Genomic DNA, 26,443 nt, shown 5'->3' on the forward strand with positions numbered 1-26,443 from the left:
TCATGCACAAGGACCACCAAATCCCTCTGTGCCGCATTTCCCCATTGAATAATCTGCTCTATTCTTCCTGCCAAAGTGCAAAACCTCACATTTTTTCACATTATATTTGATCTGCTAAGATTGTGTCCACTCACATCCATCTGTATCATCCTGACTACTTGCCTTCCTATTTTGTGTATCATCCATAGATTTAGCAATAGTAAATTCACTTCTGTCATCCAAATCCTTGATATATATTGTAAATAATTGTGGGCTCAGCACTTATCTCTGTGGTACTTCACTAGTTGAAGACTGCCATCCGGAAAATGCCTCCCTTATCCCAGCTCTGTCACCTATTAACTATCCAATCCTCAATCCATGCAAATATACTACTTCCATGGGTTCTTATTAAGTAACCTTATGTACAGTAACTTATTGAAAACCTTTTGGAAATCCAAAGATATCACTGCTACTGGTTCCCCTTTATACTGCTTGTCAACTCTTCAAAGAACTGTAATAAATGTGTCAGACATGATATCCCCCTCATGAAGCCATGCTGAGTCTACTTCATTATTTTATGTATTTCCAAATGCTCTGCTATTATGTCCTTTACGTACTCTGCGGACTCTAATAGCTCCCCCATTCACAGAAGCTACCTGTTTCTGGCTCCATTTTTGAATTAAGATGTTACACTAGCAGTTTTCCAATATTCTGGAACCTTTCTATAGAGTCTTAAGGAAACTTGAAAGACTACTACCAGTGCTTCCGTAACCTCTGCAGCGACTTTCCTTAAACCCATTAGGTCCTGGGGACTTGGCAGCCTTTATCTCCGTTAATTTCCTCAGTTTTTTATTCCTCAAATGATTGTAATTGTGTTCATTTCTTCTCCACATATTAACTCCTTAATTATTTCAAGTTTTTTTTTTGGAATTTTGGATACTGCTACCTGATAAAGCTTGGAAGAAAATCGCAGTTATGCGTCAATGGTGAAGGATTTACTCCCATTCAAGAACAAAATTACTCCAAGTCACAAGCTGCGCCCTTCCCTTCTAATTCCAATTTTAACATCCTGTCCTTTCAGTATAATTTAATCGAAATCTTCGGTTCAATACTTTCGAGCAAAGAGGCAAGAGAGTGTAGAAAGGGATCAGGGAAGGAAGAGGAAGATTGTTTCTAAGCTCTCATAATGTGACCCCATTTTAGTACAATGACTACATTCTCAGGTTTGTCAAGAAACGCGCAGCTCAAACCATTATTTGAATACAGTGTGAAGTTTAAAATACTGGAATTTAAGCGGCGAGCTCTAAAGACTAGGTGGAATGTGTTATTTATATATTCACGGCTTCACGCCTCCCTCCCTGCGACTGCCTCGAGCCTTACAATCCTCCAATTCTGATGGATTGCACAGCATCGATTTTCACTGCCCCGCCACAGGCAGGCAGCTGTCTTAAAGTGTAACGGCTAGATTCCCCTCCCTGAATTCCCCGCTCTCCTTTTTAAGACTTGAAATCTGTCTTTCATTTACCCAGCTACCTTAATATCGCCTTATATGGCTTCGTGCCAAGGGACTCCTCCAGTGATTAACGCGGAGGCATTCTATTATAACGGGTCGCAACATAATTGCAAGTGCAAAGAGCTGGACTAGACTCCACTTAAAATAGAATGGGGAAAAGACAAAAAAAAAACTTGCTAACTAACGTGGGCGTATAAAGAGGTCTGTCCCCGAACAAAACGTCAACTGACAGTAAAGGTCAGCGGCCGCTTGAGTTTGTGTATTTAAATCATGAGAAGCGGGTTGGGGGAAAAAAAAGTTGTGTTTTTCCACTAAGAATCTTGATTTCCGATCCATTAAAATATATTGGATGCATTGGGGTTTGTATTTAAAAAGGAATAAATTCCCCTCTATGGCAAGTTTTAATGACAAGTCCAACTGTAAAAAAGAGAAACACAGTTAAATATTCCAGGATAAAACGTTAAGCAGTGGACATTAAGAAAATGTCATCCTTTATAGTCAAGCAGTGAAACGGATATTATGTAATGCGTTTCCGACGTTCACTTCGCACTGCCGCAACGCCTAGGATATTGGCAAAAACTGGTGCAACTTTCAGGAAGCTGTCAAACGGACACAGCAAATCCTACGAGCATTGCAGATTAACTGTGGTGCATGTAGGACTGTGTGGATAGACTAATGTTTGAAAGATGTTCACCAGAATACGTCGCGCTACTCTGTCGCCATCTGCCGGCCAAAACAGAAATATTTCACGCGAGCGAACCTCACCTCAGCTCAGCTCGATTAGGACTGACCTGGCGCTCGGGCTATTTCTAGTTTTTAACCTCAAATTTATTTCTGATAACCTTACTGGAATAGGCAACTCGGCTGACCGTTAACTGTTGTTCACTCATTGTCACAACGGACAAGTGGAAATCAATTCCTCAGTTAAATCTAGTGCACTGTACTGCAGAGTGGGCGGTAGGTGTAAAAATAAAGGATATGTATTTATAAATTATGTGAAAAAGAAACATTTACCAGCACCTGAGAAAACAAGCGATAGAGGGGGGGTAAACACAGCAGGCCAAGCAGCATCAGAGGAGCAGGAAAGCTGACGTTTCGGGTCTAGACCCTTTTTTATTTCTGAAGAAGTGTCTAGACCCGAAACGTCAGCTTTCTTGCTCTTCTGATGCTGCTTGGCCTGCTGTGTTCATCCAGCTCTACACCTTATCTCAGATTCTCCAGCATCTGCAGTTCCTATTATCTCATTTACTGGCAACTTATGGTTCTTGCATGACCAGCTGTACCTTTCCAAGAACGAACTACCTACTAAAATACACTTCCCATAACCAACACACACCCCCTTGGGATACTCCACTTTCCAAAGAAGCAGTTGCAACAGAAGTGGACGATAACCAGCACACTTCCCACGATTAACTGTTAAAAACATTAACCTATGCCCTGTATGAATCCGGGTCCTCAGCTGGAAATGGAGTGCCATGCTCCCTCCAATGGATCTTCAAAAAAAATACACGGAACTAAAGACAACTACACGTAGAAACAAAATTGAACCCGTCTTCAAATCTTTACAGAAAATCACCAAGCACATTTTGACACTTCTAAGGGAAACGGAAGGAAAAAGAAAGATAACAGTGTGGAGCTGGAGGACTTGCTACCAGCACCCAGTCACCCACCAAATAAACAAGGAGCAAGTTTTTTTTTTTAAAAAATCCAAAACAAATTAGAAGCACCGCTAAAAATAAAGCACATCAATACACGTCTTCTGTCCCAACGTGAAGCCCGGTATGGCCCATGCACTGGAAACGTACAGAAAGCATTCCCAATGTCACTCCTCAGTTTCATCTAGGCTCGGGAGCAAGCCTATTTGTTGCACTGTACATGTAAAATCAAGGCATAAAAGTCTTTGCTCTCAAAACTGTCAACTGCTTATGTAAAAATACATCAGAAACATAGTGCAAAAGAAAAATGTTGGCGGTTCGATGTGAGCTGGAGAGAGATCCTCATCGGGAAAGGCCCAAGCTTTGATTCTAATTCAAGTTCAGAGAATTTAGGTCTAGAAAGACCAGGTCAGTTACAAACTAACTTCATGGTTTGTGTCACAACCAAAAATCCTACTCCAGGGCAGAATCTAATATGCCTGACGGAAGTCGACTGGTCCGAGAGAGGGGGTTCTGAAACGAGGAGGTGGTACTTGTAGAGGGGATGGGGATGGGGATGGGGAAAGAAAGCTATCAGCATCAAAGCCAGCAATAATCACCAATATTAGATTTGACCAGAGGAAAGAATTGTTATTTGCTACTCAGCTGATTCAGAAAATTCTAAAAGTTTTCAAATAATAGAGATTTAGTTAGATGCCTAATAAATGCAGAATTGCTAAAACCACGCTAGTGAACATGGGAGTGGGAAGATTGGTGCCAGACAGAGGTTAGGAACATGGAAGGGGCAGGAACGAAAGCTAAGAGCGTACAAACATTTAAATAACCTCCCCTTTTTTAAGAGAGAGAGTGTAGTTTAGCAATTCTTTCCTCTGTTCAAACGCATTGGTTCTTCACAAAATGGTGGCATCATTGCTACTTCTGATTGCTGCAGAAATTCTGCAGCAATGTACTCAAACAGAGTATTGTAACAGAAAACCCAAGTTTAAGGAAAACAATTGTAATAAATACACTCAAACTTAACCTTTAAGAAATTTAAAATGCTAGTTTCTCCTAACTTTTACAATTAGGCCCTAGCTTTACCAGATCACATTCTGTAAAAACAAATCAACAATCCCTTTAAAGGGGTTTAAATTGAGCAGCTTGGTATTGATTTTAAAAAGTTTAAAGGCTGTCCCAGTCCCCTTAAAACATACAGGTGAAAGACTTTTATTCACCCAAAAATACAGACTGACAAACAACACACTAGAGATTCATTGTATACCTTTGTGCAAATAGGTATAAAGTAGAAAACTTGAAATTGCATAGCATCATTCTTCTCTTCAGGCCACCAATGAACTACTTTTGAGTTGTAGTCACCACCACAATGCAGCAAGTGTGGTAACTAATTCATACAGTCCAGGTCCCACAGAAATGAAGTGCTGGCTCAGACAGGGGAAAAACTTCCCCACCCCTAAGTGGTGGAATTACAGCAGCAATGCTGTAATTAGATATCTAAAGTTAGGCTTGGATCATAGTTTAAAATTGCACAGAACACTTGGGCAGGAAGCAAAGAAATAAATCAAATGATCTTAACATACTGTAAGGTTTGAGATATTAAAACTCTCATTGACATTGGTGTATGTGCTCATTAAAACTACTATGTAAGCAGACATGTTAAAATCTGACCTAAAAATGAGCAGTTACACATTTACAAATCGTAAACATTTCTGTAGTGACAGTAGTAACAGCCTGTCAGCTCAGATCCAGTGTTAAACTGCATCGGTGTCAATGCAAAACTGATGCCCAATTAAAGTGCAATTGCAGAATACCTTTGCATGTATGCTTTGACCTATGGCTTTTAAAAATAGTCCAATGGCATTTTCTCAGTATCTTCCCCAACATTAAAAGGAATTCAAAGACAGATAAAGTAATAGATGCCAGCCATCTTGTGTTCTTAGTGACATTCCTCAACTTGGCAGCAGGCTATTCAACAGTAAAACATGATTGGATATGATATTTCAACCTCCATCCTGCTCTCCTCCAGCAAGAGGCACTGCTCAGTAGCCTGAATGAGACTGGCTGTTATTTTACCCCCTCCCACCTTCTTTAAACCAGAAGCAAACCATTACAATCAGACCGCTACTCTGGCTGGGGATGACAGACTATACAGGAAAGCTAAGCTCTCATCTTTGGAAGTTAGTAATTTTAGTGAAAAGCAGCTTTAAAACATCATTACAGCATAATGGCAACTTCCTGCACTCTGATAAACCAATTGGAGAGATATCTCCTTTGTAAATTTAGCACAGGATACATGAACACACCCAATGACAGTAAGGTGACAGAATACCTTTCACTACATGCTATCAGTAATTTAATGGCATTTTATTGACATTTTACCTAATTTCTTTTCCCCCACTGCTCTCAACACAATCACCTCTACTTTCACAACTCATTTTCAGCTCAAAATAAGTTTTGTGCAGCTTGAACACTGCAAGACACCTCAACTATTGAGCCAAATGTTTTACAGTTCAAAATCCCATCTGAATTAAGAGGATTAAAACAAAAACATACAAACTCAGTTATGCAAAAATAAAAGTGCATCGAGTGGGTTCAAGTAGGCGTAGAGTTGACAAGGCTGATATATACATATGGCACATCATCTTTTGAATGCTCTACGTGGGTCTCTTCCATTGCTAACAGTGGTGACTGCTGCAGATCCTTGCGCTAGAGTCATCGGTGGCTGACTTATTGGTCCCCGTCCATTGGGTCTTCCGCCACCTACAAAGTTAGGATTCTGTTGTTGATGGTTATTGCTTGATGGGGGAAGTCCCCCTTGCAATGGCCCACATTGTGAGCCATTTCCTAAACAAAAAAATGATTAACAAAATCCTTGACATTAATATTTCATATTTTGGTGAAAAATGCTATTCATTAAACAACTCATTTGAACATTAAAAATATACAAACTTCCAAAATCAAAAATAAAGTTCGAGACATGGTAGTAACACCTGGAAAAAAGTCAACGTTCAGACAGTCACTTATGAAAGGAAATCTTGTTTGACATCTGTTATTTTGAGGATGTAACTATCAGGATACAGGGCAAAAAGCACATGTAGGACTTAAATTTCATACAGTATTCAATAAGTTGTGCATGAAAAGTTGTTGTTCAAGATTGGATGTAGCAGATCAGTATAGACTAAGGATTGGTTAATGATAGATCACAAATAGGTCAGTTGAGATGGCAACAACCAGGATGTTACAAGGATCAATACTGAGGCATTAACAATTTATATCCACATAATATATCCAAGTTTGCGGACAATACAAAAATTGTGGGAAAGACAAACACTGCAAAGGAATAGACAGGTTAAGGAACAAGGTGATTGCAGAAAATAATGTAATTGGAAACTGAAATCATCTATTTTGATATGAATAAAATAAGCTTTAAAACAAGTCATTAAATATTTGAATTCAGAGGGAGTTTAGGATTTTTAAATCAAAATTAACATGCAAGTCAAAATGGTATATTGCAAGGGGGATGCATTACAGAGGAAGAAAGTCTTGCTGTAATTATATACAGTCCACAGCAAGATGACACCTTGAATAGTAAAGAGGTCATATCAGATCAATTTGAATGTGCCCACTTGCTCTGGAGTTTAGGATACGGGTGGTCACATAGGAAAAGAAAAAAAAAGTGTATAAAATCCTGGAAAGGGGTGAGTATAGTAGATATGAAAAGGCTATTCCTTTTGGCTGGAAGTTGGAACAAGTCACCAACTTCACTGTAAATGAGGTTAGTTATTTAGGATTGGACAAGAAATATTCATTTTAAGGACTGCAAATCTTTGGAATTCTCTACCTTCAGCACCAGGGATGCTCAGGTGATGAGTATATTCAAGGTTGGGATAAGTCCATCAGACATGTGGGAAAGAGGAGAGTTGCTATAGAAACTCAGCCATTAACTTATTGAATAGCAATCTCGATAGGCCATATGATCTTGTGCTCATCTTATGCTTATGGTCTAGTCATGTTGGTGACTCCTTAAAAAATTGAGCAACAGTATTTCTAGAGTAAATCACATTTTCTCAAAAGCTTGAATTATGAAGATGACATTGGAGGCATCAAGAGTGTTCGTTTGTTTAAAGTTAATTAAAGCTCACCACATTCAACCCAAAAAGCCATCTGTAGCAAAGCAGAGCATTAACTTTTTAAGCAGATAAATTCCCAACAGAATTCTAGTTTCAAGTTATGGAAAAAAGTGAAGAGCAATCACAGCAAAATTGGATTTAGGATTTATATCAACAGCAATGAAAAGGAGGAGTGATTGTGTATCCAGTGTCATTTATACTTCCACAATCATTTAAAGATCAATCTGAATAATGACTTGGAATTGGTCCTTTTCAAAAGCACTGTAGAAAAGCAAGCTTTTCATGATGACAGATTGTCTTAAAATCCTTAGTCAATTATATACTTTTGAAGTCCAGCCATTGTTGCAACGCAGGAAACAGATGCCAATGTCTAAATAGAATGTATTTAGAAACAAATGTGATAATGTGCAACCTGAAGAGGAATTATGCACCATAATGGGGGGCCTTTGGTCAATGTTTCAAATTTGCATTAGGAGATTAGAAGACATCATAAATTAGATCTCCATACACGGTTATCAAGTGATACTGGGGAAGAAAGACAGAAAGGAGAGATGGGAGAAGGGAAGAGGTGTGGCCAGGAAGAGAGTTACCCCCAAAAGTTCACAACATGGCACCAAGTTGGGGGCAGATGCCAAAATTGCATAGCTAAGAAATTTTCCCTAGCCTTAGATGGACCATTTCAAAAGTTTGCACTAAAAACATTTAACCTTTTCACAATGCAGACATTAGGCATTAGCTAACTGAATGTCCATGGGATGCTTCAGCAGCTTAACTGCAATTAATTTGCTCATTGATGTAGTGTTTAAAGTGATCAGCAAGTAGCACAGGGCAAAAAAGAAAAGAAAATCACTACAACAAAATCTAATCCTCCTTCCTACATTTCAGAGCAGAATCAGAACAGAACAGAACAGAACCACTGAACCAACCATGCTGCTGCCAGCTCTTTGAATCATCTAATTTAGCACCAAACAACTTTCTTTTCCCCCTTAAAAAAGGAAGACCAGTTCTTTTACTAATGATTGTAAATTCATGTTTGCCTTCACGCTTACAACAGGATTGTTCTCCCCACTTGTATCAAAACTCCACAGCTGTGGATGCCCTCACCACTTAACTCTGCTGGAAGAACAACCACCCCCTAGCTTCTCCAATTTTTCCAGAATTCAACTCCATCCTCAGGAGAAATGGTAACTTCCTTCCAAATCTATTATTATCTCCACTTCCACCATTCTTAGAACCGATGATTGTCAGTTCGTATTATTCAAACGAAGAGGTCTTTTCACAATCCCCTGTATTGGCTTCCCAGAACTTGATCCTTGTGTCAGTCAATGAGTCATTTTTGTCCACCTGATCAACTTACCTTGTGCGCCTTGATCAAAACTTCCGTCAAATTTTCTTTGCTCCAAGAGAACATCTTCAGTATATCCAACCTAAACTTACAACTAAAGCAAGCCATTCTTGGCACCATTCTGGTAAATTGCCTCTGCACCCTTACAAGGCCATTCACATTCTTCAAGGGTGGTGACCAGAACGGTGCTGAATATTCTAGCTGTGACCTTAGAGCTTTTTAAAACTGCATTTATGTTTAATGCCTTATTACAGCAAAGATTTCATCTACTTTGCTAAGCACTCAAACATTTGCCATCTTCAAAAGATTAGGGCTCATTAACAGCCAGGTTCATCATGCTATTGCATTAATACAACCTCACCCTAACCCTGCTGCCAAAATTCCTTACCTCATTTCTCTACTAAATTCCATCTGCTATGTATCTGCCCTATTTGCTAGCCTGATGCATTTTGGCCAATTGATATCCTCCTCACTGTCAGCCATTCCTACAAGTTTAGCATCACTTGCAAAATGAAAATTTATTATATTCAAATATGCAATTTATTTATACTAAAAAGTGGCCCTAATCTGAAAGATGACCATTTGCTAGCACTTGCAGTCGAAGAAAATATAGAAAATTTTAACTAACCGACACCTAGCCAAATCCATGAGACTCAATTTTGCTAAACAGGTTGAAGTGACACATTTTCTTAAAACGCAAGACAATATCTATTCTTTTCCTTTCAAAAAGAAATGCAGCTAGATATAAAGGGAAGTTGTAGATATTTGGTAGGACAGCAGTAAAACATTAAAGAAAAATATTTCTAATTTAGTTAGCTTGGCAAGGTTTAATACTTTCAGAGCAAAAAAAAGTAGTTTAGCCAAGATGGAATGTTTTCCTGAAGACCAGGTGACAAAACTAAAAAGGCAATGACTGATTAGAATTCAGAGTATATGAAAAGCCAGAAAGAAGAGAGCGCAGGAGAAGGACAAGCATAGACTCTGCAACGATCATCCACAAGCACGTGTCTTACTGAAGAGTGATGTGCATTCCAAGCTTACCTGCTTGCATCTGTCCATTTGTAGCCAGTTGACTAGGAGGAGAATTGTTTCTATGTTCACTTTGTGCCTTGACAAAACATTTAAATTTAAAAGAAAGAACAGTAATCACAGACAATGAGGAATAAAACTCTGCAGTAAAAAGTTACATAAAATGTGGAGCATATTAATTTTAAAAAAGCATTATGCCAAAAGAACATGCTTTCAACAGTCCTAATGCCACTTACAACTTTGTTTGTTTGGTTCAGCTGGTTGAGGTATTCTGGATTTGGTTCACTAAAGTTGGGTACTTCTGAATATACCATACAAAACCTGACAGCAAAGTAAAGAAAACATTAAAATATTACACTCAGCAAATATCCCTCTTTAATTTGAAGTAGTTGTAAAACTGGATGAGGGGGAGCAAAATGGAGGAGTTTGAGACAGTTGTATAATAACTTCACTGCTTTCAGCTCCCATCAGCTGATGTACTGACCAGGAAGGAAATGAAGAGAGAAGCAGCTTTAGGTTACTGTGACACGACATGATCAGAACAGCACTGGCACAAAGTAGCACTACACAGTTCAGTCCCTCCACAAGTACCACCACCTCTACATCTCTCTATAACCCCAAACCCCCACCTCAAGAGACTCGCACAGCCTGAAGCAGATTACAGAAGTGGCTAATTGTTGCTTCAGGCATTGGTCAGAGATGAAATAAAACAAAGATTGCAGATGCTGGAAATCTTAAACGCAGAAATTGCTGTAGAAACTCAGTAGATCTGACAGCATCTGTGGAGAGAAAGCAGATTTAACATTTTGAGTCCACTTTCTCATCACAGATGCTGCCAGACCTGCTGAGTTTACCCAGCAATTTCTGTTTTTGTATGAGGTTAGAGGTTTGCAGCAAAACAACCAGATGTGCAATCACGTCCTGCTTTGTTAATTTGGTCCCATGTCTACTTCCTCTCTCCCACCATGAATTTACTAACAGACAGGCAGCAGGCACAATGTTAGCCAGATTACATATTATACAAGTAATGATTTTGTTATATGGCGATTCAAGTGTTTACTTCAGCGATAATGCATCTTTTGCAGTTTAAAAACACCATGCAATGAAAAAGTTCATACAAAAAATAGAACTTCTCACTTTGACGCTTCATCACCAATATTTCTGCATCTAAAGATGTTCCACAGTAGGGAATAAAACATTAGAAATTCTAAAAACCTCAAAATTCCACCATCGTCCCTTTGCATGTTATAGTGAAGGCCATTGGTTCAGGTTCTGTATTATGAATTATGCAATGTGATCCCAAAACCAAAAGAAGATTTAGTTGTTTGGTGTTATACTAGTCTTGCCCATAGTCCCTCCCACAACTGCAAACAAAAATAGCAAATGTACTTTTTAAAAAGCAGAAAGTCAAACCAGCTCTCTCTTTTAAAAAAAAAAAGAGTAAGAATGAAAAACAAGACATGGGACTGTAATTGTGATAACAAGGTGTAGAGCTGGATGAACACAGCAGGCCATGCAGCATCAGAGGAGCAGGAAAGCTGACGTTTCAGGTTTCCTGCTCGGCCTGCTGTGTTCATCCAGCTCTACACCTTGTTATCTCAATTACAGTCCTACTCATTTTGCACTGACTAGGACACGGGCCTAAACCAGCATTTACCTTACTAAACAGAAACGTTACCACACAACGTATGACCTCATGGTAGGAGGCGGAATACAAGCATAGAGAACAGGTCAACCAAAACAGTTATGATAAACAGGTCACTTTCAGATTGACACTAGAATGGATAGAGCAGAGAGAAGTATGTCTACTTGGGCCATAACTATTCCCAAACAATATTATGCATGGAATGAATGGACCGACTGCATTGTAGTCAAACCTGCTGACATTAAAAAGACGATCAGAAAATAAGTGGAGGAAAATGCAGAGTCTGCAAAAGGATAGAGGGGTGACGTACATGCACAAATGTGCCTGCTGCAATATCAAGTTCCCCACCCAAAGACAGATCCTCGACAATCACTCAACAGACCAAAGCAATAAGCCATGTTGTTTTACAGAGAGTGAGGTCAGGCACCACCTCTGGCTCAGCTGGTATACAGGGTAGAAATCTATAGCTTTGACATTAATTACACTCTAGCCATCTAGTTAAGTGAGCCAAATTGATTTTTGCACTCCCCACACCCCACACACCCACCCCAGATGGCGTGCATGGGAAATGACTGAACATGTCCACCAGGTAGAGCAACAGGGTGACACACCAGAAGACAGCTATCTGCCCAGCTAATGTCACCAGGCCGATCTTCGCATGCACAGGCAGCCATTTGATGTCAGCAGGAGTAAGTGGTTATCTCTCCAACAACAGAAGCAGATGCAGTTGCAATCCTCAGGCAGTGCAAAAGATGTAGAGAGCCAGGCAGAGGTGAGCACACTAGAGGATTAGAGGCCAAGGAGACCTACTGCACAGACACTGCTGAGGAAGGGGAACTTCCATTCGAGCCCCAGCCTCTACCTCTCACTCTCCCTGCTCCCCCCAATAAATATACTGAGGGGTCTTGGCAAAGAATATAGTGAATATTTATCATGAGGGGAATCTACAGCAAGGGAGTGTAACTTTGGAATAACAGATCACTCACTGCCACAAGATGTAGGGGTAGAAATAGGCCATTCAGCTTCTTCATTAAGATCATGGATGATCTTATAATCCCCAACGACTTTCCTGCTAAATAAAAACCGAAATAATTGTGTATGCTGTAAATCAGGAGCAAAAACAAAGTTCCTGAAAAGCTCAGCAGGTCTGACAGCATCTGTGAAGAAAAAAAAGTTAATGTTTCAGGTCCAGAAACGTTAACGATTTTTTTTTTTTCACAGATGCTGTCAGACCTGCTGAGTTTTTCCAGCAACTTTGTTTTTGCTCCTGATTTCCTGCCTTTTCCCCACAATCCTTTACTTCCTCCCTGATCAAAAATCTCAGACTTGAATAGAATGTCTCAACAGCCTTCTGTGGTAAAGAATTCCACAGATTCACTCTACTCAGAAGCAATTCCTCCTCATCAGTCTCCAATGTGTTACCCCTTATCAAGAGATTATGTCCTCTGATCCTAGACTCTCCTATATGGAGACAACCTCTTTCTACCCACTGTAGTCTTTGAAGAATGTTGTATGCTAAAGAAAAAAAAGAGAGAAATTTCTTCTGAACATTGCAAATCTTAGAATTCTCTATACAGAGCTGTGAAGTCTACATAAAAATACACAAGGCTGTGTTAAGTCAGATTTTTGAACAATAGGAGAGGCAAAGATTGTGGAATACATTGAGTGGAAGCCAAGTCCAGATCAATGATTTCATTGAAAAAAAAGCAAGCTTCGGGAAGGAGCGTTTTCTCTTGCTGCTAGTTTTGTTCTTTTAATATTAATATAGAAAGCAGCAGCAAGCTCAATTTAGCAATGAAGCTTTTCTTTTAGTCTTGTTAAAAACAAAGACTAAAAAAAATTTAACAGTAGAAAGACTGGGGGACCAAATGCAGAAACAGTATTTTAAAAGAAAGCAGAGTCTCCGACATCTCTCATTCCGGTTCTTGGCTCACCCGAACGCAATACTATTGGGTACAGCCCCACAGGTACATGACTTGCTGCCCAGATGCACAAGAGCTATAGTGAGTAAAGTCAGCCTGACAAAGCAACAAGACTGATCTTGTTCTCACCAGTTTACAAGAATGAATTTGACCACAGCTAGTTTCCTGGGAATCAAAGTCACCCAGTCATACTTACTCTCCTATTTTTTGAAGATCACCACCTCTCCCGGTATAGAGTGTTAGGCAGTTTTTCCACATTGAAGCATAGCTGAGCAAACAAAAGTCATGCAGAAAAATTAGTGAATTAAAAACTGTAAAGTAATTCAAATACACTGTACGAAATGCAAGAGGAGAAAAAACAACTTAGGAGCACATTACTAAACATGAACGGGCTTTGCAGTGAGGCCAGTAACTTCAAGCAAGTCTTCCACTACAACTTGTAAAGTTCCATAATCAAATTCATACCGTTACCACCTCTTGCCACAGGATGGCAGAATAGTCTGTAGTGCAAAGACTAAAATTTGTTTAGATTTTATTGTCACGTGTACCCACTTAAAACAGCCATCAATGCCAGAATAGGCCTAGTCTTTTTGTCATTCTTTTTAAGATACACAACTTCAACTATCAGACAGTGGTGGTAAAATCTATCCAAGAACAGAGGTATCTCAACTGCCAACTTTTAGTTCTTGAATTGTAACCTTCACTGATGCTTTGAAATGGCACAGAAAAATGTCTAAAGCAGAGAGATTTGCAATACAGGAGGAGGCAGCCATTCGGCCCTTTGCGCCTGTTCTATCTGCATGTTTAGTAGCCTGTCATTTCAATTGTACAGCTATGCAACAGATCTTCCACAGACAGGAAATTAAAACTTGAGTCACTTAGGAAATAGCACAGCTGTCAGCCACATCTACATTTTCACTAAAGGGTCTCAATACTGCTAGAATATTTACTGGATCTTAACCTGAGATAACCAAAAGATTCAAAAACAGAACAAATTTTGGTTTCATATTCAGCATTTAAAAGCCTGTTTACATTTGTGAATGCGCATAATATCTTCTATCAGTTGAGATAAGCTTCCCAATAGCAATGAATACAAATTAACAAATAAAAGCACTGCATTGGAAAAGAGTCAGAAAGCAATCTACAATTACCACAGTCAATAAACTGATTTCAAATAGATCTTTATTTTTGTGCTGGGCAGGGGCAAGGATGGATTGGTTGGAGCAAATGGCTGTTTATGCTACATATCCTGCATAAAGCAGTGTACACTACTTACAAGAAACATTTAATCTCCTCTTCGTGACACTGGATGCCAAAAGTAATTAGGATAAATTTGTTGCCGATAGTCTAGGCAATGGAGCACTTTATCACAAGCTACTTGTGGCAGATTTAAAGGGACTGAAAATCAAAGCAAAGTGTTTAGACTAAGTTCTGGTTAAGTAACCAGCACCCGAATAGTTATGACTGGGCCACGTGGTAACTTCTGTTATATTTCATGAATTCTGTCTTAAACATGGTAATATGAATCTCCCCACCTTCGTGGATGCTTGTCTTGCATGTAGAGGCCTTTCATTTTTTTTAGGCTTTTACCTCTTTACACTTAAATTGCCTAGCTATCAGATTAGTTATGGCTTTTGTTTCAACAGTTTGGAGAATCCTGTATCATAAAGAACAATCTCACTGTCAGTGATATGGAAATTGACATTATAAACTACTAAAAACCAAGTGAAATCTGAATAAGTATCAGGGACTAACTATAGTTCCTATATTTCCACATCTAACCAAGCAATCAAAATCATACTAGAACCATTAAAAATTCCAAATCAAAAATGTGCATGTGGTACAAATACATAAAATCTACTACTTTAGTTCTGTTTCTAATAACATTTGATACTTCTAAAACAGATACTTCATTACGTGCTAAACCCAAAGTTCATTTCGTTACAATTAGACCATAAACTCGCCTTCAAAATTAAAAGCTATGCAACCACCCTTCAGCTGAAGGGTTCTGAAGCATTTTTAAAATATCAGTGATAATCACAGTATTGATCCTTGCCCGCTTTTTAAGTGAGAGCTTCGTATGGCTGGTGTATTTTTAGACAATTTCTTTTTGACCAGCGCAATTAAATTATTCTACTTGTGGGAAGACTGAAGTGCAACTGCAAAAAGAGAGCTCTGGTCATTTTTTAAAAAGTTGACCAGAGCTTTAGTTTAACTTAAAGTTAATCACTCTTTTCCAACCGATTTCCTTTCTCGACCACGAAAACTGCTAAAAATCAGAAAGAACTTGCAGCAAGATAGGAAACTGTAATAACAGTGTGGAGCTGGAGGAACACAACAGGCCAGGCAGCACCAAAGGAGCAGAAAAGCTGACATTTTGGATCGGGACCCTTCTTCAGAAACATCAGCCTTCCTGCTCCTCTGGTGCTGCCTGGCCTGCTGTGTTCCTCCAGATCCACACTTATCTCTGACTCCAGCATCAGCAGTTCTTACTATCTCTAAGATAGGAAACTGACGTGTTAACTGACGTGTCTAAACCAAACACTCACCAAGTGACGTCAAGAAGAATCATTTCCTGCTTTAACCCATACATCTTGCCTCATGCTAAGAGATTTAGCCTCCCCCATTCAGGTTGGGAGAGAAAGCAAAGCAGAAAAACCCTGCACATCATTTTCACAATTAACTTTCAACAAACTGTAGTGCTGATCTGGGCTCCACTGGTTTGCAACATGCCAAATTCATTGCACAGTGAAAAACAAACTGAACACCATGCAGCTGATTTAAAGCTGCTGAGTAAAATGACAGGCATGTTTTCAATGTAACTGTGATAAGGTAAACTGCCCATGGAGGAGGGGGAAGAAATGTAAATGCTACAGAAGTATGACTCGTGCATATACTGAGAAAGACAGAAAAACACCAAGGATAATTTTGCCTCTAGACAAAGCTCTCTCATCATTTTTAAAAAAGTGGGCAACTGAATTAAACCCTACATGTGTAATAGCTGGAGCTTTCACATTTACACAAATAGCTGAAGTCCATGAACTCATCTGCCATTATTTTGTACTGAGATGACAAGGGAACTTATTGAGAAATACAATTTTCATACCGCAGTAAAAAAAAAGTCCGAACAGAACCATGACAAATGCTTGTTTGATGGCCAATCATTTAACTCTAGGTAAAACAAGTGTGTCCTGGAAACATCCAATTTTGGAAATGAACCAGAGAGTGCAAAATCAACTTTAGAAATGTTGTTTGCTTCACTGATTTGGCAAAACGTCTAAATGCACAAACAGGAGGTTGTGGTTTGAACATCCATATTACTCAGTCAGTCAGTCATCGGAAAATCTGCTCAGAATAGAACAGATTTATACTCCAGCATTTATTCATTCAAGAAAGGCTTAAGATTTTGATTTCTTTCACAACAAAAGCAGCGATGCATTGCAAATATTGTACTCTGAGCTAGAGGTTCCTGTATCTACGCCCAAACAAAAAAGGAGCTTCTTCCACTTAACTTGTAAAGTTTTAAGCTGTAAGAAATGCCTCAATTTTCAGAATGGATTTGTAGTGTGCTGTGGTTTAGGATTATGAAGATGTTTGGCATAGTCGTTTCACGTATGGATCCTGGGTCTGAACAGAATTCATTTGTCCACAAATTCCTTTACAAAACAATATCTGTGAAATGTAGTCACAATCTCAACAGTCAGCCAGCCAATTGATCAGGGATAAGTAGAAGTTCAGTATATTGCATATGGACAACTTCAGGGAAATAAAAGATTAATGTTGTGTGAAGCCAAACACTGGAATTTAGTCAAGTTTAATTTAGCACAATTCTAAATCCCCTTCAGCTTGAAACATGTACTATCTTTGAAGCAATCTATTGGGGAAAAAAAAAATTTGTTTTGTAGGATAATCAGAACCTAAAGCAGGATAGGACTGTTATAGGAAGCAGCCATAGGAACTAAAGTTCAGGAGAGCTGGAAAGGCACAGGATCTTAAAACTCAGTGAAAGATACAATAGGTGAAGTGCCATATAGTGGAGTGCAAGGAAGCAACATAAGTGGATCCATAACGAAACCAAAGATGCATGCCATAGTTTAAATATTGAAAGGCAGAGATGAAAACTGGATGGCTTCTGTCTTACCCAGAGTGTGATAGAAGAGGCAGCATGGCAGAACTAATGGCTCAAGTCTTGCTGGAAAAATAAGGGTGCGTTCACCAGTGTCATGGGGAAATTGGCCAACTAGTCCAGGAAGAATTGCAAATAGCTATAAAATTATTGGTTGGCTTTTGTTTTTCCATGGTGTCCCTCACACGAACAGCATCATAGCCTTGCCCTCCCCATTATTCTCTTTTTGGAATTTGCTGGAGTTGCACAAATGCAAGTTAAATACATAAAAAGTTAAGTGGCATTTAGCAGAAGCACTGTTTATCTGCATGGCAATTCCAACCAACTTCAGCTTCAGAATATAAACCGGAAAACTTGTGTCATTTTCCAAACCCCACCCCCTTCCAGAAAATTCTCAAACTTAAAGTTTTTCTTAATGCATCTCAATCTCATCTTTTGCTCCTGCTCTCAGTCTGCACCCAATTTGATTAATTCACCCTCCATTTGTTACTACTGTCTCTTTCTCAAAGATTGAGGAATAGTCCTTTGGTCCCATCAGACACTCAGATCTTAGTTGACCTTTGTCTTCACCACTCCATCAGCTTGAACTTGCAATTACTTGAAACTGAATGATGAAGATTCCTCACTCCAGCAAGATCTGGGCCCTTCAATCAAAGGTTAGTGGTGGAAGATAAAGTTACAAGATTAATAAACATGGAATTTACACAGTGTTTATAATTTCGAGAGCAGCATAAATTTAGAGGCTTAGCAGAATACTAAAGGTGGTACAGAAACAACAGTTATTATTGGGGGACAATATTTACAGTACGATACGTAGGAATATAAGAATAGGGCACATACAGATGGGCCACAGAGAAAATAATGTCACAGGGTGGAAGTCACCGAGATTAACAAATCATGGAGGAGAAGGTGGACATGAGACTGCAAGCAATATATTATCTACTAAATGTATCAGACAGCAACTAACTTGAGAGGACTTTGTCCAGCCAAAAGGTAGACAAGAACTAAAAGGGAAGTTTTGTGCCAGTTCTGAGAACTCATTACTGCTCTCCAAAACCAACCTCAACCTTGCCACACTGGCAAACTACTGTCCCGTTCCCATCTCCCTTTCTTCTCCAATGCCCTTGAATGCCAAATTATCTTTCCATCCTTCTTGGAAGTCCATGTACAAGTCCCACCAATCCGATTTCCAACCCTGCTATAGTACCGAGACAACTCAGACCAACGTCTGAAAATACATCCCAAGGATGAAGAATGGGCAGCACGGTGGCTTAATGCTTAGCACTGCGGCTTAATGCTTAGCACTGCTGCCTCACAGTGCCATGGACCCAAGTTCAATTCTACACTCAGGCACCTGTCTGTGCGGAGTTTGTATATTCTTCCCTTGTCTGTGTGGGTTTCCACTGGGTGATCCGGTTTCCTCCCACAGTCCAAAGATGTGCAGGTTAGGTGGATTGGCCATGCTAAATTGCCTATAGTGTTCAGGGATGCGTGGATTAGGTGTATTAGCCAGGCGAAATGTAGGGTTACAGGGATAGGGTAGGGGATAGGTCTGGGTGGAATGATCTTTGGAGAGTTGGTGCGGACTCGTTGAGCCACATGGCTTGTTTCCACACTGTAGGGATTTGGTGGAGGAAATAAACTTTTCCCACCTCATCCTTGAGGTTTCACAACTTTTGACCAACGGTGGACACTTGACTGGTGGCCAGCTGGACAGGGTTGTTCTAACCTGGATTCATTATTGTCATCTAACCTTAGCCAGAGAATCACTAACAATGACAGGTTCTCTGCCTGTGCGTCTACACATTACACCACGCCCCCACCCCCACGTAAAATCTATCCTGGGCCTCTTCTTGCTCATCTACATGCTGCCCCACAGCAACATCATCCAAAAACAAGCATTAGCTTGCTTTCAGACATGCATTGATGGCACCCAGCTCTGCTTGATCACCAGCTCTCAACTGCTTCATTGCCGCTAAATTATGAAGCTGTTTAGCTGGCATCCACAAGCTGCTTACCTGGCATCCAGTACTCATTTTTTCAAATAAAAAACTAACACCTATTAGTTTGTCTATTCCAATGCATTCCTGACTGGTCTACCTCTTTCTATCATCTAGACTGAACACCATCTAAACTGCTGCTCACTTTGTAATTTGCACGTACATTAGTTACTAGTCAAACAACATCTTTCAAAAGAATGCTAAGACTGTTTTAGAACCCCTAAACAGCCTCAATGTTCACTATCTCATCTTCAAGCCTCTAAGAGATGTGGATTCCTGATTCTGGCCTCTGGTGCATGTGTGACCACACTAAAGTCAACAGACCTTCAGTCACCGAGGTTCCAACCTCCAGAATTCCCTTGCTATCCTCCTTTAAAGATAGTACTTAAAATCTACTTCTAACAGCTTTTTTTGGCATCTAATTCAATATTTTGCTACGTGGTAGTGTCAGTTTGCTTTATAAGACTCCCGTGAAGTACCTCATGGGGGTTTAGTTATATTTTTTAAAAATAAGCCATATAAAGTCATTGTTGTTGAAGCAGTCACAGGGGCAGAGATGAAGATAACTCTGAAGAGTAGAGCACATGACTTGGTATTTCAAGGCACAGTTCAGCTCCTAAAAATGTCCCCATTATTCAGTGGGTCGATGTATGGCTGAACCTAATCAGAGTTGACTGATTACTACTATTAACAGGTATACCCAAGTTAGCACATGGTAGTGAGTGACTCATTATCTATGGTTGGAAAGTGAACCAGAGGGGACTGGAACTGCATATACTGTGATGCACTCATTGTTCAATGAGTCAGCCACAGCAAAAGACAGGTTAACATCTTTACAAGAGATTCTGGGGGGAGGAAAAAAAAAGATTATTTGGCATTGATCAGTCACAAGTCCTTAATAACCTAACCGGATCAAGTTGTCATTGCAGATCCCTGTTAAGATAGCACAAATCAATGTTGTATTGTTGAATTTTAATAATTTCAAAAACTTCATGTTAAGCTTATTTTACAAGGGAGTCCATTCTGCTCCAGTATCTGGAAAGGACTTCATGCTCTATGGGAGTCATATTCCTAGGTTTTGTTACTCAAGCAGAAAATTGACACCTCACCCACTAGGTCCAGATGAAACATCTTTAATTATCCAGGCAGGATGATCAAGAATCCCAGTGGCACTTTGAATTCACATTTGCTACCCACTCCCCAAGTTACCATTGTAATGGAACACATGTCAGTTTGCAATGGTTAATATTTTTACTGTACACAGACATCTAATAATACTGGCACACTGTGCCATTCAGACACACATTCTGTGACTTGGCCACATTGACATACCCTCTTGTCAAGCGGATGATATCCCCAGGCTGAATTAGACCTCCAACCTCATCCCACACTGAAATTGTGATGCTGCCAGTTTTATCAGCTACTTTGCACGACCTCACTTCGTGTCCATCTTTAGTTTTGGTAACTCGACCTGCACAAAGAGTGAATAAAAACCTATAATTAGTTTCAGAAACGTACATTCATAAGCCTGTCCAGAAGCAGATGCACTTAACTGCACCAGAAATAAAACTCACAGATAAAAGAAATTTGGAGGCGTCGCTTTGACAGGAAGCTGACCTGTACCTGGCTAGCACTTAAGGGTTTTTAAAACTGGCTTGGATCACTTTCCATCGATTTTTTTTTAAAACTTGATGATCATACTTCCAGCGTGTCTTGGGTTTTTTTTTAGTAAACTTAAATAGAGACCTTGTGGTCATTATTTAAACGATCAAATGGCAACTTATTTCTGTTGTTTCAGGGCTGGAGCCCCTACCTAACTTACCTATTTCCAGAACAATAAAGATGACATTTAAATTTTTCATTCCTGGCTTAATGTCTTTTACAAATGCGTATGTGTCGTTGGCCATGCTCATGGTGATTGTGAAAATTTGCGGACACACAGCGCGACACAAAGCATCACTCAGGAGGGGAAAAAAAAGAGCCTCGCTGGCTGGAGTCCCGGCTCCGTGTGCGGGAAGCCGGCTGCTTGCTGCCCCGCTTCTCTCACACAGGGAGAGAGAGGGCGAAGAGAGAAAAAAAATGTAACTTCCGCAGATTACAAGTCCCTTTGGTGGCAATTCTAGTTAATGCTTCCTTCTGATTCAAAAAAAGCCAGTGGGTTCCGAAAAATCAGGGATTTAAATTTTAAAATGAAAGAGAAATAGATCAGCTACCACTCCTGCTCTTCCTCCCCCAATCAGTCCCACGCTATTTTTTTTTGTTGCAGTGATATGCAAACTCTGATTTACAGACAGGGACACACATACACACTTTTAAACTCTCAATACCGAACTGGCAGCAACTTTCTTTTTAAATTAACTGACTCGAGTCATGATTAAGCCCCGCGATCAGAATATATGATCGGGAGGGGGGGGTGGGTGGGGGGAAAGAAAAGGCTGTTGACTTTGCCCTACCCCGACTACAGGCTACCTTTTCGTCCCACTACCCAACACTCCTGCCCAACCTCCAACTCTCACACAAAAGCCCACTCGACGCAAACATGCGCTGCCCTCGCCTTTTATAGGCCGCCGGCGCATTTACGGCAGTCGTGAAACGTCCTCGTCGCTACGTGACGCAGGAATCATTAGAAAAGGAGGGCCGAGTGACGCTGTGCGGTTATTTCGCACCTTTATAACTTTTTGTCCTGAGTTCAGCTCCATTGCGTGTGGGTTTTGTTTTTGAACTGTTTTCCAGTCGGAAAATAAACAATGCGGAAAATTACGAAAAAGCAAGCCCCCGCCCCCACCAAAACTGTATCCAAACAGGGTGGAACGTAGGCGGGGAGGCTGATTGGCTGATGAATGTCCGGATGTTCCAAACCATTGTCACCGCGTTCCAATCCTATTGGTTCGCATTTTATCCCGAACTGCTACCGGCCACGTGGGTCTGACCGGCCCCTGCCGCCCTGGGTACACGGGCCCGGGCGGTGCGGCCTGACGCGCTCTGGGTACACGGGCCCGGGCGGTGCGGCCTCACCCGCTCTGGGTACACGGGCCCGGGCGGTGCGGCCTGACCCGCCCTGGGTACACGGGCCCGGGCGGTGCGGTCTGACCCGCCCCTGCCGCCCTGGGTACACGGGCCTGGCAGTGCAGCCTGGGGGTATATGGGCCCGGGCAGTGTGGCCTGACCGGCCCTGGGTACATGGGCCCGGGCGGTGTGGCATGCCCTGCCATGGGGGCCTGACCCGCCACTGCCACCCTGGGGGCACAGGGGCCCGGGCGGTGCGGCCCGGCCCGACCCGCCCCTGCTGCCCTGGGGGGACACGTGCCCGGCGGTGCGGCCTGACCCGCCCCTGCTGCCCTGGGTACACGGGCCCAGCAGTGCAGTTTTTTAGCATGATAAATGAATAGATTTTGCTACTGCTTCATGCAGCATACACAAAAGAGTCCATAACGTAATTGTAAGTGACATTAAGTATGTGGCATTGTTTTCTAAATAGAATAGTCCAATGTCCATTCATTTTAAATTCTTTTGAGAGGTATAGGTTCCCACTTTTTACACAATTCTGTTAAACAGACAATTTTGTTTTCCTTGTCCTTTTTACTCAGACAGCAGAATTAATCCTTTCCCCTTCCCTGTAAAATATCTTTGTTTTCCCATTGCAAAGTTGTGGAAAATGGGACAGAGAAATTGCATGTGGATTTCTGAAGCTTATCCCATCCTTGGTGGGGGAACAGTAGCAGCAGGAGGTGTGATACTGTTGTAGGGATCTGGAGGGGGCTTTATTGAGTCTTGGCTTGGTCTGTGATATGCTTAAGAGTGGTATATATTGAAGTAATATTCAGGTCAGCACCATGAACTCTAAAAGGAGGGTCCTGAAGCTATGTAAAAACATGCTTAAACCTAACAAACCTAACATCCAAAGTGAGCGATACACATATCCCACTCAGGTAATGTTCAACCATAAAATCATACTTTAACTAGAATTCAATGAGGACAATTTCTATCCCTCCCCAACCCCATGTTCCTCCTATTCGGGCCCAGTTGCACCACTATATCCTGTTGAGCTAGTAACATGATTTGGAGATAGAATGTCTCTGATGGCACCTAACACCAGCAAAACTGGAAAAAAAAACAAATGAATCTGTAAATCTCCTTCCAGAGGAGGATCAATTACAATTTAGTTGAAGCATTTTGCTAACCTAAGGTACTTTGAGAGCTTTGCCTATTGTTTGCCTAAAAAAAGATATTGCATCACAGGTGAGTAATTAAAAATAGTCCAGAAGGGACCATAGGCATCTTTTTTTAAGAGAGAAACAACTGGTTACATAGCTTGAAGGATACCACCCCACATCAACGTGTAATGGGCAAGGAAACAGACCCCAAGTCTGTCTCAGCAATTTATTCCAAACCATCTAGCCAACTTAGTTAATCAGGTCTTTCTTGCCTTTGTGTTTCTGCTATATATTTGTTCATGGGTTGTGGATGTTGCTAGCAAGCCAGCAGTTGTTGCTATTCCTAATTGCCGTTGAGCTATATCTTATATAGTGCCCTTCAAAACCTCAGTTTTTCCCAAAGCACATTGCAGCTAATTAAATATTCTGGAAGTGTTGTTACTGCTGTAATGAAGGAACATGGTCACCAAAATGTGTGCAGCAATATTTTGTGTATTTAAGTAATGACCAGCTAATCTGTTTTCTTCAATTATATTAGAAAAGTGTTACTGAATCTTTAATATCCATCTGAGGGTGGCAGGCAAGCAGCCAATAACACAGCGCTCCTGCACTGATTAGTGCTTAGGTTTTTAACAATTGACTCAAAATGCTTCAACTAAATTGTAATTGATCCTCCTCTGGAAGGAGATTTACAGATTCATTTGGTTTTTTTTTCCAGTTTTGCTGGTGTTAGGTGCCATCAGAGACATTCTATCTCCAAATCATGTTACTAGCTCAACAGGATATAGTGGTGCAACTGGGCCCGAATAGGAGGAACATGGGGTTGGGGAGGGATAGAAATTATCCTCATTGAATTCTAGTTAAAGTATGATTTTATGGTTAAACATTACCTGAGTGGCATATGTGTATCGCTCACTTTGCATGTAAACACACCCAAAAATAGCCACTCCATCAGCTCTCCACTTTCAAGATGTTCTTTGATTCTCAATGGCCCATACCTTTAATCTCTTCTCCCCCATTTTTTCAGCATCCGCCCCAGGACAACATGATCCTTGATTCTCCTGACAGCATAATCTCTAACACCTACCTCAAACTTCTCTGGTCCTGTATCAGCGTGGCATTGCCAGTTCTGTTGACCTACCCAAACATTTGCTGGCTTCTGCTTTGATGCTCATGGCCTATTATTCTTCATCAACTTCCACCCCCAGTCTTGTATATTAGGACGACATATATGTTGTTTGGAAACATCAACTGGAAAATGGAAGTTCGTATTATTAATTGTTTTACAAAGGAAATGTAGAATTTTTGGTGCTCAATTATAGGATGCACAAAGGTATATAAATTTGGGAGAAAGTTGATACTTTTGTGAGATGCATTGGCACCAGGTTGTCTTTAAGTTTTAGAAGATAACTTTTGGTTTGGCTTCAAGTTGCATTTTGTTACAGAACTGAGAGGCCACTGGATCAGACCTCCAGAAGCCTGCAAGCAAGCCAGATTATTATCTTAAGACAGATGAAAGAAAACAAGCACTGAAAGATTCTGCAAAACCTAACTCAAGCAGATAACCTAGATCCAACGATTCAATACTGAACTGAGGTTGAGCTCCTTTGGCTGGATGTATGGTTTGCGATGCCAATAATGTGGGTTCAGTTTTCACACCAGCTGAGGTTCATGAAGGACTCACCTCAACCTCTTACCCGCACCTGGGATATGGTGGCTGTAAAGTTAAATCACTACCAGTCGTGTCTCTCTGATGAAAGAGCAGCCCTGTGGTCTGGTACGACTATGGCAACATGACTGAATCAAGGATCACTGTGGTTGACAATAAAGTGATATCATTGCCAAAAATCAAAGGAACTGTTATTAAATCATCCACCCCTTGTGGATTCTTGATCCACATTTTTTTCTTTCTGTCTATATCATCCAGTCACGTGGAATCTTAGATTAGTCTGAGCAACACAAGCACTGATGATAACAAGGTGTAGAGCTGCATGAACATGGCAGGCCAAGCAGCATCAGTGGATCAGAAAAGGCACTGGTGTAATGTGCAGTAGGATCAGATGAGCTGTTCAGCAAGGAGCATCTCAACAGTGAGAGCGTCAGGCTCCATCTTCTATGCTTCTACTCAAGCAGCATGGTGAGGTTCTCACTGTGGCAGTGAGATGCCAATTGTCGGGGATTAACACTCATTAAATGCCTCACTAATGCTGCAAATATTCAGATTCTTGTTTCACCAAACCTGCCAAACATCAGGAAAACTCAGCATGGAAACCAGAGCAGTACCTGGCAAATTCAGCTCACTACTTGCTCCAAAAGATATTCCTGTTGCCTGCAACAAAATTAACCCAGGACACAGTCAATGGGCAGTATGTGTCCAGGTATACCTCGTTTGCAGACATTGGATTTTGGCATTTGCCAATCCATCATGACCATCCTGCCACTTTTCACTGGCAATGCATTTCTGGAAGCTTGCATTGTAGGGCACATGAACAACTAGCAGTGAGCTGCTGCAGAAGGGGCACTTTGAACACAAGGATAGGCACCCAGCTTTCAGACTGTACTAAGTCTGCATATGGGGGCTGGTCACTTGGTCTCCTAGTTGTAGCTCACTTAGCACCAATCTACATGCTCATAGCATCCACGTCTTGCATTGCCGTGCCAATTTTCATGATCACAAAAACAGACAGCCTGTCTTCCTGAGCAGTCCTCAGTCAAGAGGGCTCACATATTGTAGAACAGCAGTGTGCCATTGTCAATCTCATACCTGCGCTACCTGACAGTAATTTGAGTGGCAAACACATTGCATGTGCAGCAAGCAAGCAGCTGTGTCTCTATGTCTTAGAATAGACTGCACCTAAATCTGTGGAAGCACCATCAGATAAGGTTAAGGATAGTCCAAAGAGATTCTATCAGTATGTTAAAAGCAAAAGGTGAGCACTTTGGTGATA

The 26,443-nt window shown here is 40.8% G+C and overlaps 1 protein-coding gene across 4 annotated transcripts; it reads right to left on the bottom strand.

Annotated features, from left to right (window-relative positions):
- Positions 1-3,034: 3,034 nt before the first annotated feature.
- Positions 3,035-21,973, bottom strand: LOC109919873 (SOSS complex subunit B2-like). Of its 4 annotated transcripts, none has more exons than XM_048598847.1 (6): positions 21,896-21,973; positions 20,674-20,812; positions 13,412-13,483; positions 9,885-9,969; positions 9,661-9,727; positions 3,035-5,988 (listed from the first exon to the last, which is right to left on the bottom strand). In XM_048598847.1, exons 1-6 carry the CDS (start codon positions 21,915-21,917, stop codon positions 5,783-5,785), a joined length of 591 nt encoding a protein of 196 aa, XP_048454804.1. In that variant the 5' UTR covers positions 21,918-21,973; the 3' UTR covers positions 3,035-5,782. The 4 variants fall into 4 exon arrangements, with proteins under 4 accessions (XP_048454804.1, XP_020375483.2, XP_048454807.1 ...); XM_020519894.2 differs by lacking the exon at positions 21,896-21,973 and adding an exon at positions 21,164-21,862; XM_048598850.1 differs by lacking the exon at positions 21,896-21,973 and adding an exon at positions 21,164-21,860 and having other exon boundaries at positions 3,035-5,904.
- Between the last annotated feature and the right edge of the window lie 4,470 nt (positions 21,974-26,443).

Source organism: Rhincodon typus, chromosome 7 (assembly GCF_021869965.1).
Source record: "Rhincodon typus isolate 14 chromosome 7, sRhiTyp1.1, whole genome shotgun sequence".
In the NCBI taxonomy this organism is placed as follows: Eukaryota; Metazoa; Chordata; class Chondrichthyes; order Orectolobiformes; family Rhincodontidae; genus Rhincodon; species Rhincodon typus.